Source organism: Lemur catta, chromosome 3, assembly GCF_020740605.2.
Source record: "Lemur catta isolate mLemCat1 chromosome 3, mLemCat1.pri, whole genome shotgun sequence".
Lineage (NCBI taxonomy): Eukaryota > Metazoa > Chordata > Mammalia > Primates > Lemuridae > Lemur > Lemur catta.
Window position 1 is genome coordinate 9802331 of NC_059130.1, and position 21137 is coordinate 9823467.

The 21137-nt window shown below is 38.8% G+C and overlaps 1 protein-coding gene across 1 annotated transcript in view; it reads right to left on the minus strand.

Annotated features, from left to right (window-relative positions):
- Nucleotides 1-21137, minus strand: part of VAV3 (vav guanine nucleotide exchange factor 3) — a 357886-nt gene that overhangs the window by 276483 nt on the left and 60266 nt on the right. The window contains exon 2 of the mRNA XM_045546671.1: nucleotides 2802-2918. Coding sequence (XP_045402627.1) covers nucleotides 2802-2918 — 117 coding nt within the window. The remainder of the gene's footprint in view (nucleotides 1-2801; nucleotides 2919-21137) is intronic.

Genomic DNA, 21137 nt, shown 5'->3' on the forward strand with positions numbered 1-21137 from the left:
TATTATTACAATTAATACATCCCTAGGCAAAAAGGTGCCAAGTATACATGAATTTCAGATTCACCATTTGTATGAATTGAGGCAGACAGAAGAGCACATAGATATTTTTTTCTTTTTCAGTTAACTGAAAATTTAATTAAATCCTAAGAAGTAGAGGAAGATAACCTGCCCACATCCTATTAAAACATCTATTCACAATATCAGAAGTTATTTTGTCTCTGAATTAACACTTCACAACTGAAAATTTTTAGTCTGCACGAATTATTCCAGTTCCATCACTCACAACCTAGGGTGTGTAAATGGGGACATTAATAGTACCCAGACAGTGGGACTGATGTGAAGACTGCATCGATACATGCAAAGCACACGTCATATACTACATGACTGTTTGCACCGTGGCACAGTGGTGGAGAATCAGCCAGATCTGGGTTCACACCACTGCTTCAATTCCTGTTAGATATGTGATCTGGAGTGCAGGTTTTCTCACCCGTATAATGAAGAAAATGATAGTACCCAACGGCAACGTTGTTATGAGAATTTAAAAAATAATATACACATTAAGATTGAAAAGACTGCACATTGTAAATGTTTAATAAGTGGTAGTATTGGTGGTTTCACTTAGAGTATATAATGTTTAATATTAATAGTACTGGCAAATTATGGAGAGGTATCACAAATTCTTTACCTTTCAGTGGTTTCTTTAAGTCAAATACAGTTCGAAAGAGATAGTTGCACCAATCTTGGCAGCAGCAAAAGTGTAAGTGACTTTATAATAGCAAGGTTAAGCTCAAATTCTGAATCACAAGCCCAAGATTAACTCTGTTTCAGATTTACTATTGCCAAAATATTTTAAGTAGCCAGAAATACGTTTATCCCCGATAAGCAGTTTATTCTTTTACATTCAATTTTTTGTAGTCCCAACTCTCCTACAAAGTTTCGATTGTCTAATCAATCTAGTATGCAATGTTATTCCACTAGAACAAAGCTATGCATTTTTAATTATTTATATAATTTCCCAATCTCGATCAACATCATTTCTTGTAAAGCTGAATAAAAAATGAATAGCTCCTTAATGAGCTTTCAAAAGTCAAGACTTTTTCTATTTTTCATTTCCCCAATTCCTTTTTTCATTTCCCCAAAAGAGAGAGTGAAAAGAAAGGAAAACCAAAGATTTTTTTAAAAAGCGGTGGGGGGCGCGCCAGGTGTGGTGGCTCATGCCTGTAATTTTAGCACTTTGGGAGGCCTAGGTGGGAGGATCCCTTGAGCCCCAGAGTTTGAGGTTACAGTGAGCTCTGATGAAGCCACTACACTCTGGCCCAGGTGACAGAGTGAGACCTTGTCTCAAAAAAAAGGTTGGGGGGAGTTGGGGGCAGTAGGGGGAAGAATCAAAGAAGAGTAAAAACAGGAATATCTCAGAGGAGTGTCTACCTTACCTGGGTCTCTATTTGATGTCTCTCTGTGTTCATGGCTCTGCACTTCGTGGCCACAGACAAATGTGCTACCATTTCCTTACTATGGGCTTGGCTTTCAGTTCCTTGTACTTACTATCATATTTTACCCTCCATCACTTTTTGGACCTCAAGAGAGTTAAATCACAGCTTGCCAGAGATAAAAGGAACCTTAGAAACCATATTCTTTTTCCTATTTGCTCTTGTACAGCTTTCCCAGCTGGCAGGCAGTCCGATGCCCGAGAAGGCCGGTGACGTCCAGAAGATCACAAAATGACTCTGTGCCAAGGCCAGCAAGAGAGCCCAGGCCTTCTCCCTCCCCAGACAGTGTGGCTTCACTATATTTTCTGTAATACAAACATGGGGAAGCCAAATTTCTTATGCTCTGTCTCAAGTTTGTGCTATTTATTCCCACTGCCAAGCAAACCAATCTATGGCTTGGTTTTTTTTTCATAAGCAAAATACTGTATCTTAGAAATAAAAGTGTCACTCTCTAACAGCCTTTTGATTAGATACTAGCACCTGAATTATGAGAGTAAGGGCAAATTTCTCAATATCATTTAGTTTTTTCTTCCTTACGTGCTTATTTTTATAATGCAATTATATCAGCAAGAGCTAAAGTCCTGTCACCTTAGGTACCTGACTCTTTCATGGCTACCTACTTGTAGCAGGTTTAACTTTATACACATTCACTTCATAATAAATGATCATAACTTTTAAAGGGATGATTTCTTTCACCTATTATACACATATGTTTAGTGTACACACAATAACTGCAAAATTAGAACAATCTCTACGTGAAAAATATCACTAAAATCCAACAAATTCAACAAATATGTGCTGAAATCCAAACAATAGGAGTTATTCAATAATCTCAAACATTTCAGTGATTTATACCTTCTCCAAGTCACCCACCCAAGTGTCAAAATGGAGAAAAGGGCAACAGAACGTTCTCAACTTCCAAAAATTAGGTCCCTTTCAGATATAGAGAGGACTGGTAGGAAACAACACTGGCCCAGTGAGTACCCAGTGAACTATCTAAAGGATGGATAATAGTAACCCTTATCCTCTGAGGTGACCAGCAGCAAAAATTACCTTGGCATAAGAGATTCCCTTACACTGCTTTAATTACAAATAATTATAATCCCATTTGGAAAGTTGTTGCTGTTACTTGTTTTCTGTTGTTGCCTCGTGTGTGTCGTTTTTGTTTTTGCTGAGCCACCTACACGTGAATTTTTATTAATCCTATATAATGCGATGCATAAGCCACTCACATGCCCTCCTTCAAGATTTGAAACAATTTGATAAAATGTTCTCCAATAAAACATAATATAAAAAATGATGCGTAATTACCTTCCCAAAGTCACGAACATCAAACAGGTCAAACGCCTCGAAGAGTTCACTTTTCCTCATTCCAAACGTCTCGCAACAGGCCGTGAGAAATGTTCTTATGTTCTTCAAACAGAGAAACTGAGGAATGGGAAAAGGCTATTAGTACACAGTGGGTTGTGCTGAGTGCCATCTACCCTCCGTCACACCCAGACTGCTATAGAAATGCCGAGCATCCATCCATCAGCGTTTGAAGCCGCTTTCCAATCCCTCATTCAGCAGCACCGAGGGAGCGTCCAGTCTCTCTCAGGCACAGGGGACACAGCTGTGGACAAGGCGGGCAAAGTTTCTACCCCGGGGAAACGTGCATTCTAATTTGAGAAGACAGACCAAAGCAAATGTGGTAACAAACACAAAAGGGTAAATATTTTTATTTTCATATGGTGACAAGTGCAACAGAGAAAAATAAAACCAGGAGGAGAGATCAGGAGAACTGGGGTGGTCAGGTGGGGACAGCTTCAACAGGATGGTTAGAGAAGGTCTCGCTGAGAAGAGGACGGGGAACAGATCTGAGGTGCAAAGGCGCGAGCCATGCAGAACTGTCAGACAGAGCAGCCCAGCCTAAAGAAGCATCGGCACCAAGGCAGGAGCATCTGAGTGTATCTTAGAAAGGGGCCAAGGCTGCTCGGGCAGAGTGAGTGATGGGGAGAAAGAAGGAGAGCTAGAAAGGCAGGGGCGGCACATGAGGAAGGGCCTCTGATAGGGGAAGTCACTGGAGGCCTTGTGCCAGAGCAAGGGCATAATCTGATGCTTTACATGGGACTTGTGGGGACCGCTGTGTTGAATATAGATTGAAGGGGGCTGAGGCAAGGGGGGAGGCAGGAAAACCAGACAAGAGGCTACTGCAATCCAGGTGAGAGACAACTGTGGGAGGACCAGACCGTGGTCAAACCTTGACTATGCTAAATCTGAGATCCCTATTAGTCATCCAACGGGAAATGGGGCAGCAACTGGACATGTAAGTCTGGAGTCCAGGGAACAGGTGTGTACTTCAGACATAAAAGGGGGGGTCTTCAGAGTACAGAGAACATTGAACCATAATATTGGCCGAGGTGACTTTGGAAGAGAGCACAGGAGAGGAGAGGACCTGGGGCCAGGAAACCTAAAATGAACAGGAAAAGAGGAGGAGCTCACAAAGGAATCTGAGTAAGAGTGACCAGTGAGGAAGGAGAAAAACCAAGGAGATTGGGTTTTTCGGAAGCCAAGTACAGGAAGTGTTTCTAGCTAAAGGGAGTGATAAACTACAGCCAACGCCGCAGCTGGCCAAGTAAGATTTAAACCAAGTACTGAGCACGGACTCTGGCAGCGTGAAAGTCACAGGGACCTTGATAAATGCAGATTCTGTGTGGACCGGCCTGTGAAAGGCTGCTTGGAGCAGGTTCCAGAGACAAAGGGAGGAAGGAAGTGATGACAGAATACAGACTCGAGTTTGGGTGCAAAGGGGAACAGAGAAATAGAGATGAAGAAAGGGTTTTTAAGAAATAATGGGAGATGTTACATGTTTCTACTTCAATAGGAATAACTTGGTAGAGAGGGGAAAGTTGGTCACATAGGAGAGAGGGACAGTCCCCCAAATGAAGTCCTTGGGTAGGCAAAGGGGAGAGAAATCAGGTGCTCCAATGCTCAAATGCAGGAGCTGTCCTCAGAAAGGAGCACAGTCAGCTTATCCACGCTAACAGGAAGGACGGGAGGGCAGGGAGGGAAGGCAGATACTGTTAGCAATCTAAAAAAAGTTAGAATTTACTTCCAGTATCCAAAAGACTCAGATCTGCCTCAACAAAATACACACATACCTTGAAAGTGGATTAATTCTTTTTGGAAATATCAGCTGCAATGGCACACTTTTTTTTTATTTATTATGTCAAAACTTTAAATAAATGTGGTTTATTATATGTCGATTATACCAAAATAAAGTTTTTTTTTTTTTTTTTTTTTAGTTTTTTTTTTTTTGAGACAGAGTCTCACTTTGTTGCCCGGGCTAGAGTGAGTGCCGTGGCATCAGCCTAGCTCACAGCAACCTCAGACTCCTGGGCTTAAGCGATCCTACTGCCTCAGCCTCCCGAGTAGCTGGGACTACAGGCATGAGCCACCAAGCCCGGCTAATTTTTTTTGTATATATATTTTTAGTTGGCCAGATAATTTCTTTCTATTTTTTAGTAGAGACGGGGTCTCACTCTTGCTCAGGCTGGTCTCGAACTCCTGACCTCGAGCGATCCACCCGCCTCGGCCTCCCAGAGCTAGGATTACAGGCGTGAGCCACCGCGCCCGGCCTAAAGTTGTTTTAAAAAACAGGAAAAAAAATACATTAACCTCCAAAAAGTAAGCAACATATTAGCTAATCATTATATCTTTGCTTTTTTTTTTTTAAAGCACTGTCAATTTTTTATTTTGTTGTTTTGTTTTTTATCTTGGTTTGTTTTTTAACTTGCAGAAAGCACATTTTACTTCCTCTACATTTGAAACACTCACATTTTTCATAGGCTTAGACACATTCTACCCTTTACAGGAATCATTCTCAGAGGCTTAAATATTTCAAGAGGGGTTAAAACCACAAGGGAAGGATCATAAACCCTTTGAAACACAAAGGCCACACCCAATCAGCATATACAGTGACTGCTTTCACTTTAAAAAATTCATAAGAGACCTTTAAGACACAGAATCACTCTGCATGTAGCTCTTCCACATAGAATTGCTTATTTACAGATTAAAAGCCTTGCATTCTGCCAAGACAGATAATAATTACTCTCTTGGGGATTATGCAACTGCTCTCTTGCAATATCTTTTACATAATTAAGTGCCCCGACTCATAGCTCACCAAGGAACAAAGCATAAGTGCATATGCCACCCTCTGAAGGCTTCTCACCAAACTCAAATTGTCCCCAGGTGTAGGGAAAACTGCAGAAGGCTTCCACTAAACTGCTTTGATTACTAATTCAGAAAAGTATTATTACCTAAAGCAGTATGAAATATAGTCATTATTGCATGCATAGAAGAGATTTAAAAGGAGGCTTTCTTCCCCTTACTTCTGGAACCAGTCTTTACCTTACTTGTCCCTTAACTAGTTCAAATCTACTAAAGTCAACAAATATTTACTGGACTTGAAAGTCACTGGTGTGCTTTCACTTTTCCAGGCAACCCTCAAAGTTGGTCACCCCTTTATTTATGTATTTCTTCAGTCAACAGTTTTTGAATTCCTGCAATGTTATAGACACTGGAGATGTTAAAAATGAGTAAGACAAGGCTCTGCCTCAAGGTTCTCTAGTAAATTAATCAGGAGGTTTTCACAGTTCTCCAAAACTTGGCTAATAACACTAGGCTCACACTTCACTCAATGCTCACAGGTGTTCTGTGCACATACAGGAACGGTGTTAAGAGACGGAGGAAGTGGGCCTGCCAGCCTACCTACCCACTCTAAAACTTGTGTTTTGTTTTTACCATATTGATTTTTTTTCTTTTTCCAGTTTATTTTTTTTAATTTCTGAACAAAATAAATGTTGAAAGAATAGTACAATGAACACTCCGCTATGCAACAATTATAGCACAGTACCATGTACGCTTTTGTGTGCATATCTATTATAAAATTCATTTTGCTGAGCTGTTTGAAAGTAAGTTGCAGACATAGCACTTCACTCCTAAGATTCTGTAATTCAACATGCATTGCCTAGGAATAGGACGTTTTCCTACATACCAACAATAAAGTTATTACAGCTAAAAAAATTAATAATTTCATAGTATCTAATCTCCATTCCATATTCAAATTTCCTCAATTGCCTATTTTTTATACTATTTTCCCCTCAATCTAGAATCCCATCAAGGTTTACCCATTGCATTTGGTTGTTTTATCTTTGCAGTATCTTTTAATCTAAAAATCCTGCTGCCTTTTTTCTTTCTTAATGACATTGACTTTTTGAAGAGTCCAGGCTGGTTGCCTTATAAAGTGACCCACATTCTGCATCTGTCTGATTAATTCCTCATGGTATCATTAAACCTATTCTTGTGTCACTTGCATGTCCTGTGAACTAAAATCTAAGTCTAGATTCAAATTAAACAGTTTTGACAAAAGTACTTCACACTGTGAGCTTCATATTTCATCACATCAGAAGACACAAAATGTTGGGTTGTCCCATTATTATCTAATGCTAAACTTAATCATTAGTTAAGTTGCTTACTGCCGTATCTCTCTATTATAAAGGTACATGTCCCCCTTTATGTCAGAAAGTAACCCAAGTATGAAAATGTGGTACCATGTGGCTATCCTATTTCCCAATAATTTTTCATAATGAGTTTAGCATCCCTTGATCATCCGTGCTTCAATTACTGCATTTGAGACTATAAAATAGTGATTTTTCTAACTCTACCATTTTTTCCATATTTATTAGCTGGTATTCCTTTGTAAAAAAGAACCTCCTCTGCCCTACCCTCCCCACCCCCTTTTCTCTGTTTGTGTAATAATCAATTGCCATCATTATTCTTTTTGATGTTCATATTCTCCCAAATTTGGCCACTTGGAGTCCCTTCAAACTGGTTCCTGTGATCCTCTGACATGATTCCATTAGTCTTCCTTTTCTTGCTTTCTTATATCAAGTTGCCCCAAGCCTGTTTCATATTTTTCCTGCTCTAGTTCTGGAATCAGCCATTTCCCTAAGCAGGTCTTATTTTCATTTATACAGTAAGTAGTATTTAGAAGCCAAAGTCTGAGCACCAAGCTGCTCCTAGATTACATGAGCCAATTACATTAAAAGAATGAATACGTCTACCTTTTGCTTAAACAATCTATCACTTGTAATAGAAAGAGCTAACACAAACAAACAGGATTGGCCTAACTGGTTTCTAAGGTACCTCTTAGAAGATTCTGTAATTTTCTTTGTGAAATAACTAACGAGGGAGCTCTTCTGTCACTGTGTTAGAAAAAAAGAAACTTGAGATACTGAAGAGGACTAATGAATGCATGGTTTTGTGGCTAGAGATGGGACTGGTGTTTCGACACAACATTACTGCAGAGTAGGTTTTTTCTCCCGACCTATTCATTCTTTGAGATTAGAAAGTGTGTGACAGTCCTTTGTATCATCTGAAGCAGCTTAAAATATACTGCTGTCAGAGATGGTTTATGAGGCACAAGGACAAATCTCATTATTTCATAACCATACCTATTTTTGACAAAAAATTATACAAATTTCCTAAATCTTCTAACTTATTTACATGAGTTAACTTTAGAATCTCAAATTTCAGGAATTAGAAATAAATAACTTCAAATTTTGTTACTATTAAGCATATCCATACAAGATAAGGAGTTGCCAATTAAGGGTACACAAAAGTTTAAATGGCCGTTTACTCATTTAACAAATATTAATGAGGTACCTATTATGTTTTTGGCATCATGAAATTTCATAAAACATATCAACTGGGTACTGATTTATTAATGTATTAAACAAATGTTAATTGAATGAAACTGCCAAGAACTGGGTATAAAAAAAGCAAACATGACCCAGACTCTACCCTCAAAGGCTTATTATAGTCAGACAGAACATACAAAACAAGTAAATCCACAGTTGCACAATAATGTGGCATTGCTACGAAGAAGGCATTCAATGGTTCCTTGAGAGCCCTGCAGTATCAGGGACAGCTTTGTGGAATAACTGATCTATGAGGTGAGACCTAAAAGATGAGTGGGAGTCACCCACACAAATAGAAAGAGGGGCTGGTGTTCACAGAGGAGAAAGGAAATTTCCAGACTTGGGGTGCAAAGGTACTCCAGGTAAATGACAAAGTACAGGCATGAGCAAGAGACAAGACAAAGCATAGCCCATGGAGGGCAGTGGAAGTGGTTAAGGTGGACACAACTCTGCACAGGAGCAGCGAGAGAAGGGGCTGTAGAAGGGAGGAGGAATTTACATGGCATGCCAAAGGGATCTGGGCTTTATCCTAGAAGAAACGGTGAGGTTAAAGGGTTTTAAGTAGGGGAGTGGAATACTCAGCTTTGCATTTTATAATTACTAGTGTTCTAGTGATTTTTGAGTGCTTGCTATGTACTAAGCTCTATGCTAAATGTTTATACCATTTAATCCTCATAACAGTTCAATCAGGAAAGTTTAATTTTTTTTTTCTTTTATATATACTGAGGCTTGGAGATATACCCAAGTTTAAGTAACTGCATTTACCAAAGTAATGGAGTCAGGATTCAAATCCAGACATTCTAGCTACAGATCCCATACCTTTAACTGCTATGTTATACTAACTCCATTTTTTTTTGCAGTGTGTAGAATTAAGTGTTTTTCTTCTTATTAGGGAGATGATATGGGGTAGGTAGGCAAACCAAGGACAATTAGGGCACCATCATATTAATTTAACAGGAAATGAGGGGATTTAGATTAGGATAGTAGGAGGAGGAACAGAAACTCTAGGAAGTCATATGGAAAGGAAACACCTAGCCATTTGTTGACTACAGGGGAGGCAGAGGTGGGAGAGGAAAAACTTCAGAATTATACCCATACATATCTGCCTTGGGCACTAGATGGACAGCAGAGGCATTCACTGAAAATGGTAACTCAGCAAGTCGGGGCAGGGTGTATGAAGGAGGACACAGAGTGAGTCAGTTAATTCTTATCTTCACATACGGGAAGTCCCAGTGATCAGATGCTGCCTAGCCTCCCTCTCAGGTATATCTAGTGATAAGTGACATATTCTAATGACAAAGCCACCTGTCTTCATCCACCATGTTTAGCCTCTCTGCTCCTTCAGAAAGACATGAATAGCTTGCTAACTCCAAGCTGAGAAAAGAAAATGGTAGAAAAGCACTCAATGTATAATAGATGTAGACAATCTTCAAAGAAGAAAGTTTAACACCATCACAGTCTAAAACATCCTAAAATTATACATCAGGCCAAAGCTCTCTGGATTACAAAATGTTTCATAACCAGATAGCTATCCCAACAGACAAAGCATAAGTGGCTTTTCAAAGAGCATCCTCTTGCTACCATTTCAATGCTAGCAATACTGATGCTACAGGGAAAACAAAACAAAACATGTAAAAATCTGACTGCCAAAGCTCACTATAAAAGTCTGAATGAGTCTCTTTTTTCCCTCTACCCCTCATAAGTAGAATATATGCTTTACTTTTCCTCTGTAAGAGCCCTCTTGCCTTTTCTCAAGGATACCAGTGCAAACAGGATCACTTCCCTTTTTTTATTGGAAAGAATAAACACCTACTTCTCTAAAATTGTTAGCATTAATAGACTAGTTGTGTTAACTGAGGCCACATAAGAGGAAAAACCTCCACCACTTATTGTGAAATGAGTTGTTTCCATCCCAACTCAGGAATTACCTCTTGTGGGAGGGTCAGCAATTCCTAACGCAGCTTCACAGCCAGGCTGACTTGCTGACTTCACCACAGTGATCCAAGGACCACTGACAGCCATGCTGTCTAGGGAAGAAGACATGCTCAGGGTCTCATTTCTTGTTGAGACACTCATTATCCCATTTGAAGGAGAGGCCCTGAATTGGAGGGTTTGGCATAATTCAAATTATGAGGGGCCATTAATAAGCTGATTGGTAGTTTTGAAAGGCAAAGAAGAAACCACCATGAAGCCCATTTATAGACATTAAGGTACAGCTTTCCTTTTTAGCTGAGCTTCAGCTTAGACTCTATGAAGCCACTCCTAGTACCCTTGTCCTTCTATCTCCTTTATCCCTCTCTCCAAAGGGTTTCAATCACCCTTTGTAGAACTGGTAAAGTGGAGGATATGGAAGAGAAATATTAATAAATCAAGTTTCTTCCTTAGCGGGGTTTTCTATTTCTGTCCCTTTTACCATATCTTCTTTTCCCCTCTACATCTCTCTTTTAAAATTAGGTGAGCTAAATCTTACATCTCCTAGAATTTGAAAAAAGAAGAAGGAGGATTTTTATTTGTATAAGGACCTCATCTGTCCTTTTCCCTTGTGAGTCGGTGGGTCCCAGTAGAAGGGGCATCACCACCATTGCTCTATGAATCAATCATATCCCCAGATGTCTCCTGAGTTACTATAAAAGTACGCTGCACTCAGCATTAGTTCAGGACTGCATAATATCTTCAAATTACGCTTATCCTGATCCTTATATTACAAATGCATGAAGACTCTACAGGACACTCAGAGAAGAAGACAAACATGGGGAAGGGTCATTCCTTAGCTCTCATCTTGTTCTCAAATCACTAAACCAAAACTCCCCTATTCTCGGTCAACTAAAAGCCAATATATTCTGTTTTGATTATTATCCAGGCCACAGTTCATATTTAATGGGTAATTTTTTAAAAATCACTTAATCAAAAATACAGTAATTTAACCACATTTAGAGTTACAGAGTTTTTTTTTTATTTTATGCAATGATAATATACTTTTATGAGTTAGATGTAACTTTACTGAAATGATTAAGCTCATAAATGTAGGACTAAGTTATAAAAACACATGCATCCTCTTCACTCTCCAGCACCTGGCTCACACCTGTTACGGTAATAACTGTGCTCAACTGTGATATGTGTTTGCTCAACTATTACCCCATGAGATAGTAAACATTTTTGAGAGTAGAGGATACTTCTATTTCATCTTTGTATCCCCAAAGCTTTTATAACAGGCACATTTTTAAATAAATTGATGAATGAATGTTGACACAGTTTAATCTCTAGAGAAAATTAAATGCAACCATTCCTTGGGAGGCAAGGAACTCCGGGAAATTTTACATTAAATTGTCATCATAGCCTCTTACTTAAATGTTAGTGTAGCAATCGGTCTTTTTTATTAAGTTATCTCAAAAACCTTTTTTAGAAGTTGGTGATATGTTAATATTTATAAATAAAATGAATAAAGATTTTAAATTGTTGGGCAGTTACACTCCGAAGCATGATCTCTAGTCTGGGTTGCTGCCTCTGGTGACTGTTCAGTGGTGGGTTGCTAAGTGGCCTTCAGGGGTCCCTGGCCAGCAGTCACCGTAACACACACACCCAAGCCTTCTGCTGCTTTCAACAGTTCTTGTCCTCATAAGAGGAGCACTGTACCCCTCTCCATGGCAGCAACTTACACCCTCAGGTTCAAAGGTTTTCTGTCAATCCCCACATTAGCCCCTGGACATAGAAAAGGAAAATAAATAAACAGCATCTTTACTCCTCTTTTTGTGTTTTGAATCCTCATACTGAAAAACTGAATACCTGGGAAAGGCAGAGGTCAAAGTTAGCCTGAAACATCTGTTTCACTAAGTTCATTAACCTGCCAATGAAAGCAATGCATGCCACTGCCTTTAATGAGAGAAAGTAGCACTCTGCTGTATCATTAACAGGAACATTGCTAGCCCAAAGCAAGCAAAAGATGGCCCCATCTACATTCCAAAGCAGGCCTGCAAGGTTCCCTACCAGGGGCACAGAAAATAGGCATTTCTTTCTGCACAGGCCATAAAGAGGCAGTAGAATACAGTAGCTAAAAGTCAGGATTTTTATATCAGTGGGAGTAGCAGCAGGTAGCAATAGTAGTGTCTGTAGTAAACGTATCAGCAGGATAGAAGTAGTGTCGTTATCGGTGTAGCAGTGGTGGTGATATCAGCTACAAATGCAAACGCGGAGGGTGAAAACCAGAATCCCACATACCCATATCTAGGTTAGAAATGGACTGCCCTTCCAGGGGAGGGCATCTGCAGGACAGCAGGTCAGCCGAGAAAACAGCTCCCTGTGAAGCAGGGAATGAGAATCACTGTGCTTGTGTCACCCCAGGAGGGAGCTGGGGTAGTTCCTCATTAGAGTACAACATTCAAGATAAAGGAGCAGCCTGGGCTGACACATAAATCTATGTTGCTTTTAAAGATAAGCTTTACAAATCTGTCAGTCCAGAGAATGAGAACATGATTAGTGTATTCAAGTTTGGTCTAAAAGGAAAAAAGCTGTATGCAAAGTAAAACAAGGTGGTCTCACTGCAGGTAATCTCACCTCCCTCACCTACAAATAGCCACCTGTGCAAGCAGCCCCAGAACTCCCCACACCTCACTGAAGCACAGCTGAGGATCCCCCCATCCTTTGCCCCTCAGCCCACTACTGCCTGGACACCACTCCTCCCACCTCCCTCCACTGTCCAGCTGGTGCCGGATTCGGGTAGCGGAAGGTACAACAAGGAAGCAAAGAACGGAGGGAAAAGTAGAGCCTATGTCTCTTCCTCCTCACTTAATCTGCCCTTGACTGTATCAGGTAAGGACTGTTAAAATTCCCACTTACAGATGAAGCAACTGGGCACAGGGATAAAATAACTGGCCCTAAGTCACACAGGCAGAAAGTCGTGGGGCAAGGCTCTAACCCAGGCTGCTGGTTCCAAAGTCCATGCCTTTAACAGCTATGGTAGTCCACCTCTTATGTGTCGGACTGTCCAAAACTAGGGAGCCACAGGTTCTGCCCCCAAGGGGATGACAGTGGAGGAAAGAAACAGATGAACATTTCAATTTTGTTTCAATGAACAAAAGGACATTTCAATCCCAGTGTGACAACACTAGGTTTGGTGGGAGCACAAAGGAAGGACTCGTCCAATGAAGAAAGGTAGTTTGAGATTCATTCCTCTAAGGAAATGGCTAAACTGGGTGTCCAAGGATGAACAGAAGGTGGAGAGAAATGGTATGGAGAGAAGCAAAGGGACTCGCACATGCAGAGGCCTGGCCTTTTGGACGAAATGCAGCAGTTCAATTGGAACTCAGAATTAATTTCTCCATAAGGTCAAGGTAATGTCTCATTAACAATGACTGCCTACAACGTACAACAGTGAGGGTAGACTTACATGTTCCAGGTATGGCACTAGGAACTTCCCATGGAGTATCTTAGCTAACGCACATAACAACCCTATGAAAGATGACACCATCATTCCATTCTATCCATAATGAAATTGAGACCAATAAATAACCCAAAGTCTTGGCAGCTAACAAGCAGCAGAGTCAAACCCAGCTCTCCTGCCAGCACTGCCCCCCAAGGCTGCCCAGCCTCCGTGGGGGGTGGGGGGTGGTTCCCCAGCAGCCTTAGGACTGGGCTGCAGGCACCTGCCAGGGAAACAGATTTGTCTGCCCCAGGAGTGCCCAGCAGGACACCATCCCTCAGGAAAACATATTTCAGTCCATTTACATTGTTAGGACAAACAAAGTTGACTACTTCCTTTATTCTCTTTTACCCTCAAAGTTTTAGGAAATCTAAGATGATGACTGAGCTAAGATGGGTTCCGTATAGTGGTTTCCAAAATAGCTTTTCTCTGCATATGAATCATATTCATCTAGGTTTATACAAACTTGCACTTTCTTCCTTCAATTCCACCCATGCCAGAAACTTCCGCTGTGTTGTTTGTTCCTACCCTTCACTCCCCTCAACACACCCTCCCGGAGATCATGCTTTTATATTCACCATGGCGCTGGACAGTGTTTAGTATAAACTAACATTTAACAAAAAGAAAAATGAACAGAAACCTGTACTCGTCATAAGGAAAACCACTAGAAAAATGAATTTTTTTTTTTAAGTACAACAAAAACATACTCAAAAGCATTATTTAGCAAATGTTCGACCAATTATATTTTTTCTATTCAAAAACAAGGAAAGTACAATTTGCATTCCTTAAATATAAGTTATTAAGTTAAGCTAGAAATAAATGCAATGTGCGTTAATATGTTTTCACTGGTCAAAGAAAACTCTTCTCCAAGGTTTGCCCTCAACCCAGAGGCTCTGGGCCAACCCGAGGCTCAGGCTCCACGCGTCTCCCATGGAGTCCCTGTCCAGGCCCTGGTGTGAGAACAAATCACGGGTGACGGCAGTCTGCTACCCACATGGCAGACATACTTCAGTAAAACTCCAGGAAGTCAGCTTTGATCTGAATGGCTTTACTCATGGACTGAATTTAGTATTTTATGAATATTTTGGCTATAGTGACCCACCAGTGCATGTCATTAAAAAACAGCAATATCCTTCAAGAATATTCTTTTAAGTAAGTTTAATTTATTTTAAATCATTGCATCACAATTGTATCAAATATCACAAGAATTATTCTTTGTGATAGAAATGTGCCCAATACATAAAACCAACAACCATTCATTCTGGCTCTTCATGGATTTTCTAGGAAAACTAAATTCCAATATTTTGTCCTTCTATGACCATGATAAATGCCCTCCAAAATACCCATATTTGAATATCCAAGCTCCATCTCTCATATGGCCTTTCACACTTAAGACAAATGTTTTAAATCTTTTGCAAAACATATGTCATAATTTTCAGTTCAAAATCCTTGGGTGCTGTTCACATAAAACCAGAGTGTAGGTATGCCACTTCTGAATGGTGCCACTACAGTACCCCAACCCTCACCAAAACCACCACCACCCTCTGCACAGACACTTGGCGCTCCCTGATATTTTACAATCCCCACGTGGCTTCATCTCCTTACCAGGACTATATACATATTAAGTTTTCTGGCCCACCTTTAATTTTTTCACTTAATTTTCTGCTTTGTCATTGTCTGTGACAATTAAATAAGGAAGATATATCCCTTAAATCTGAAATAATTATTAATTTTATAAAATACCAGATTGTCTGGGCCCCAGCCAGTCTGCTATTCTGGTTCTATCTAAAAATTTCTGGAGGTTAGTTTGTAAAACATCCTTAAGATCAGGCTTAAGAATTCTGTGTTAATTCCTACATATAAAGTAAAATAAAAGAATTAATGCCTGTTTTATAATCTTGCAACATTATTATACCTACTGGCATAATGAGATACATCAGAGAACATTAGCCATATACTGTGATATTTTCTTTATTGAAAGAGGTAATCCGTAGTGCAACTAAAAATGAAGTGTAACATTTCCCCCAAGTGATTTCAATTTCAGAAAAAAAGAGGAATATATAACTTTTCTCAAAAATAACCAATGGAAAAAGATGTTTAAACTGCTGTTCAGATCAGCAGAATACTTAGCTCTAGACTAAGCAATCTACCCTCGCCACTTCCTTCCCCCAGCTACAAAGGAGAACATGGCTTGCTTTCTTAGCACCTTTTAGTTTGCTGCTTCTCCACACTGATTAACTTTGGAACAAAATTATTTTCACATATCAGTCATTGTTCTTCTGTGCCAAATTACTTGCTATTTTCTGCCCACATTTCTAACCTTTCTAACTGATATTCTCTCTGCACCCACACTCCTCTGAATTTAGCATCATCCCCAAATTCTATGTAAATTGAAAGATAGAATCATCTACATTTTATAGTCTGGGACTTACATAAGTTAGGTAAGCTTCCTAAATTCATCTAGCCAGTGGGTGGGTGATTTGAACATAGGCCTGTTGGACCCCTGAGCCTGTTGTTAATGACCGTGTGTGTGTGTGTGTGTGTGTGTGTGTGTGTGTATCACTTGTCCTGTATTAGGCTATGTTCAGGGCACATAACAATGACCAAAAAATTCAATTCTGTTACTATACAATTTGGTACATTTTATAAGAGACATGAACAAGATGATATAACATCTGAGAAGAGAAAATAACCAGTACTCCCTGGAGTTGCCAAGCAAGGCTTAACACATACATGCAATGATATCATGAAGGAGGAATATTCCAGGGAGAAGGAAAAGAAAGGAAGAATGACTATGTAATTTATTGCCCACACCAGAACTTTTTTTAATGAAACGGACAGTAACAACAATTGTAGTAGGACAACAGGGCTTAAACAAGAACTACTCATGGTAAATCAGGACAATGATCTTCCTACAGTAAAACCATTTTAGGCAGAGGGAACTACATTTGCAAATGGCTGTTCAAAAATCCCGTAACATTTCAAACAGTGTTAGAGAAACCAAAATTATAAAAAAAAAAAAAAAACCCCGACACCACATCTGCCTTATAGAACTAGGGTAGCAAATGGATAACTACTGAAGAAATATAAACATCCTACTATAAATATAGCCTATAAATATCTATTTTGGGAGATGAGAGTTCTAGAATGATCTAGCACAGTCTATTCAGGAAGATGTAGGATCTAAAAGTGTCTTAAAATTTGGCAGAAAAATGGCTAAGTTAGGTACAGATTTGGAGACTGTAGAAGTTAAGATATTTATTAGACTTTGAGATAAAGATGGATAAAACATCTAATTCATTGAAATTAAGTTCCCTGGGAAATAGACTCAAAGGTAGAAGTAGCACTGGTCATTCTCTCCTCTCAGATGTTGTATTATGTTAATCATTTTTAATAAAAGGTATCAAATTGTATGGTAACAGAATTGAAGATAGCCTGATACAGAACAAGTGCTACACACACACACACACACACACACACACACACACACACACACACACACATACACACACTGGTTACACACGGAAACAGAATTAGGAACAAAAGACCTGGGTACAAATCCTGGTTCTGCCATCAAGAATTGGGTGTCTGTAAGAAGGTAATTTAGTATAGTCGTTAAGAATGAGCTCAGGGGTCAGACAGGTGTTCAAATCACCCACCCACTAGCTAGGTAAACTTAAAAGGTAACTTTCTAAGCTCCAGACAATAAAATGTAGATGATTCTATCTTCCTTATAGGATAGTATTTAGTCTAGTAAAATTATTCATGCCAAGCATAATTTTAAGAGGCAGTAAACTATCACTCAATATTGCTTATTGCTGTTGAGAAAAAAATGATAAATCATGAAATAAAATATAGCCCTAATTTTATAAGATTAATATGTCATAATAACATGCAATCATTTAACCCATGCAAGTTGTGGTTTCTCCTATAAAATGGGAAAAATTATATTTTTCTAACAGAATTATTGTATTTAGGTGAGATAATCTATGAGAAATCTAAGTTTCATTGATTCACTTCATTCATTAAGCACTGAGTGTCCATTATATGCTACGTAGCACTTTAAGCACAGACTGAGTACAAGGATAGATGCCAAAGATAAAAAGAGAAGACAGACAAGCCCCTTTCTCCTAAGGAGTCCATAGCCCAAGGAGCAGCAGATAACCTGAAGGAATTGTACAAATGCAAGCATCATTACTTATCTCTTCACTGTCCTATAAACTTCCTTTCTCTGGTTTTTTAGATTCTCCTTAAATTTATTCAACCAACATTTCATCTTTGCTACCTGAAGTTAGGCCGTATTTAGTATTAATATTAATACTTTCCTTATGTAAAAAATACAAAAAATGAGTTACAAAATCAGTAGGAGATAGACTACTCTGTATCTATATATAAAGATTATAATAAATCCACTAAATGAATATACATTCATTAGAAATTATAGGCATTCTATGAAATTCTTTTGTGAGTGAATATTTTTCCCTGAATTTTTACAAATCAAATATTAGGTTTGCTCATGTCATACTCTCCATACTCTGGAGTCTGAAGAAGACAAAGATAACCTTTTCTTGGCCTAGATTTCCCTCCATTCCTATACCCATTTTGAATGTCAACAATAGTATTTCAACATTAGCTTTGCTTGTTCCTTTCCCATGTGCCCACCAGTTAGGGGTTTAGCACTATACTAAGTGCTACCTGGCCTCCAGTTCATGGCCAATGCAGAGGCTCTTCTAGATGATTCTGGATGGAAACAGCTAAAATAGTCCAACTAAAATAAGGAGTGCAAAAATAAAAAATATACATACAGTAAAAAAAAAAAAAAAACTTGGTCCAGTTGCTAAAGCTCAAGTGTTAACATACAAAAAAAAAAAATACTCATAAGTCATATATATAGCCAGTTATTCTGCCACTGAATATTTTCATTTTTAGCACTGAAATTTTTTGACTTGCTTTTGAGCAAGATTCTAGAAAATCATCTTAAATGATTTTCTATTAATACTTAGCTAGACTAAATTTTAAATATTTGTTCTTGTTTAAAGTTTGATTTTTATATATATATATATATATATATATATATATATATATATATATATATGAAAATACTTTTCCCAAGAGTACCCATCTCCAACTTTATAATAAAAATTATAGGGTAAAAGCGTAATCTGCTTTTGCTGAGCCTGTGTGTTCTCCTAAGCAAGGTTACATGAAACCTAGTTTAAAAAGATCAAGCATTAAGTACAGCATTGTTCTTACCATATCCAACTTTTTTTTCCTAAGTAGGCTGCTATATTCATTAACATCCCCACAAGATCACAAAATAAGACAACTCCTATATGAAATAAATGTCAAGGCCGCCTCCATCCAAGACAGCACATCATGATTTACCATGAACACATCGGTTGCTGTAAAGGAAATCTCCTGCCAAGTGAAGTAAGCAGAACCAAGTCAGTCAAAGTGCACACAGAATACTGAATTGGCCTGCAACAATTCAATGGCTACCAATGCCATCCCTCAAAATCACTCTTGTAAATGGTTAAATTATTTTCCATAATTGACCAGAAATGGACACTCCTTAACATTTCAAGCACGAATATTCACGAAAGCCCATATTCCAAATAACGGCATGTTAAATGTTTATTAACTTACAGTAAATTTTCACACAGGGATCACTCTGAGAAAAAATTTCATTCAGTAGTTCTCGCTGCAGAGAGTGAATTTGAAAACTAGATAAAAATGCAATCTTCATTATTCAAAGGCAGAAGGCGAAAACGTAGAAATTTAAACTGGCACCAATTTATTAAGTAAAATGTCCTCCTCTTAAGACAGATTTCTTCCTGACTGCACAAAGTTTCAATTCAAGTTCTCAGACATCTCAATTAAAACAAACTGAAATCTCATCATAACAGAAGTGATAAAAATTTCATTACACAAGAAATCACATTATGATGAAATTAAGTGTGTAAAAATACAAAATGATTCCTAAATCGTGGCAGGCGGCCCACAGAGAGACAGAAAATCTAGTTATATTACTTGCTCTATAATTAAAGACAATAAATGCTTTCTTAATTCTTAATTTTTTTCAATGGCAGATGTCAAACGCTATACTGTTTTACCTGTAAACTGTGGGACAGTGACTGAATGTCATCTTAAATTTCAAACTATTTGCTCACTATTTGATGCCACTATCAAATGTACCTTCCCAGACTTTTTTTCCACAGAGGTACCCCTAATTGCAGATGAGAATAAATGCACATCCCTGGTGTTCTGGTTGTTGGAAGCTGCCTAGTCTACCACATACTCAGAATTTATCATATGTAAATTTTTCCTCCTATCCCATTAGATGGTCATGTTTGTTTTGATACAAAAGGTGCTGCATGTTATCTAAGATAGATTTGAGCCCCTCTCCCCTCCACTGTCCAAGCCTCCCAGGAAGTCTGCTACCACCCAAATGCCCAATGAGAGCAGCTAGGGGATGAGGGAGGGACTGAGTTCCTTTTCTAAGTCAGTGTGAGACCAAGAAGAAAAAAAAAGAGCTATGTGAAGCTGTGGGAAGCAGGGCCACAGTGACCTTGAGAACTCAAGCCCAAGGCTTCAGACGCTTTTTAGAGGAGGAATTGGACTCTCACCCACAGGATGTGAGCAGGGAACTAAGTCAATTTTACTTCCTCAAAGGTGAAGAAAACCACAGCTAATCTGGATTCCACTTACATGGTACTTAGAAAGGTACTACTTCACGTTGCTTGGCATCTGCTGTCATAAAAATAATGCAGGAATTTGAAAAATAATAATTAATAGAACCAACATTTATATGGGTCTTACTATAAAGTGCCAGCCAGTATTCTAGAAAATATTATTCAATCCTTACAACAATCCTTGAAGTAGCTACCCCCATTTTACAGATGAGAAAACAGAGGCAAAGAGAGGATAAATACTTGCCCGACATCACACAGTCAATGAGTGGAAGACCAGGAATTCAAACTGAGGCAGCTGGGCTTCATAGTTACTGCTCTAAACCCCTCATTATACTTTTAGATTACCTAATGACTCAGGAAGGAGAAGTTTGTGTGAATGTCCACATCACTGATTTCTGAATATTTGTAAAATATTTATAATAAGTAAAAGAGTAATATCTTTATTAAATAGCAAACCCACCCCAATCACACACCCTTACTCAAAAATCAATTACATATAAATTTTGCATACTTTTACACAACTGTGAGATTTTATATCTAACAAACACAAACCACACAGCGATATAAAAACTCTATTGTTATCGTGCATATGAAGCTCACAGGAATTTACCCATGAAACAATTCAGCAGTAACACCTGGGAACTGCTGCTGCATAGAGGGTGTTTAATGAAGTGACACCAGAAATGTATCCCAGTGGGGATCCATTCTCAGCCTGGACTTCACACAGGAAGTAACTCCCTGCCAGAGGAGGTGCCAAGAACTTCCTTCCATGGCCACAGCATGTGCAGGACTCTGCTTC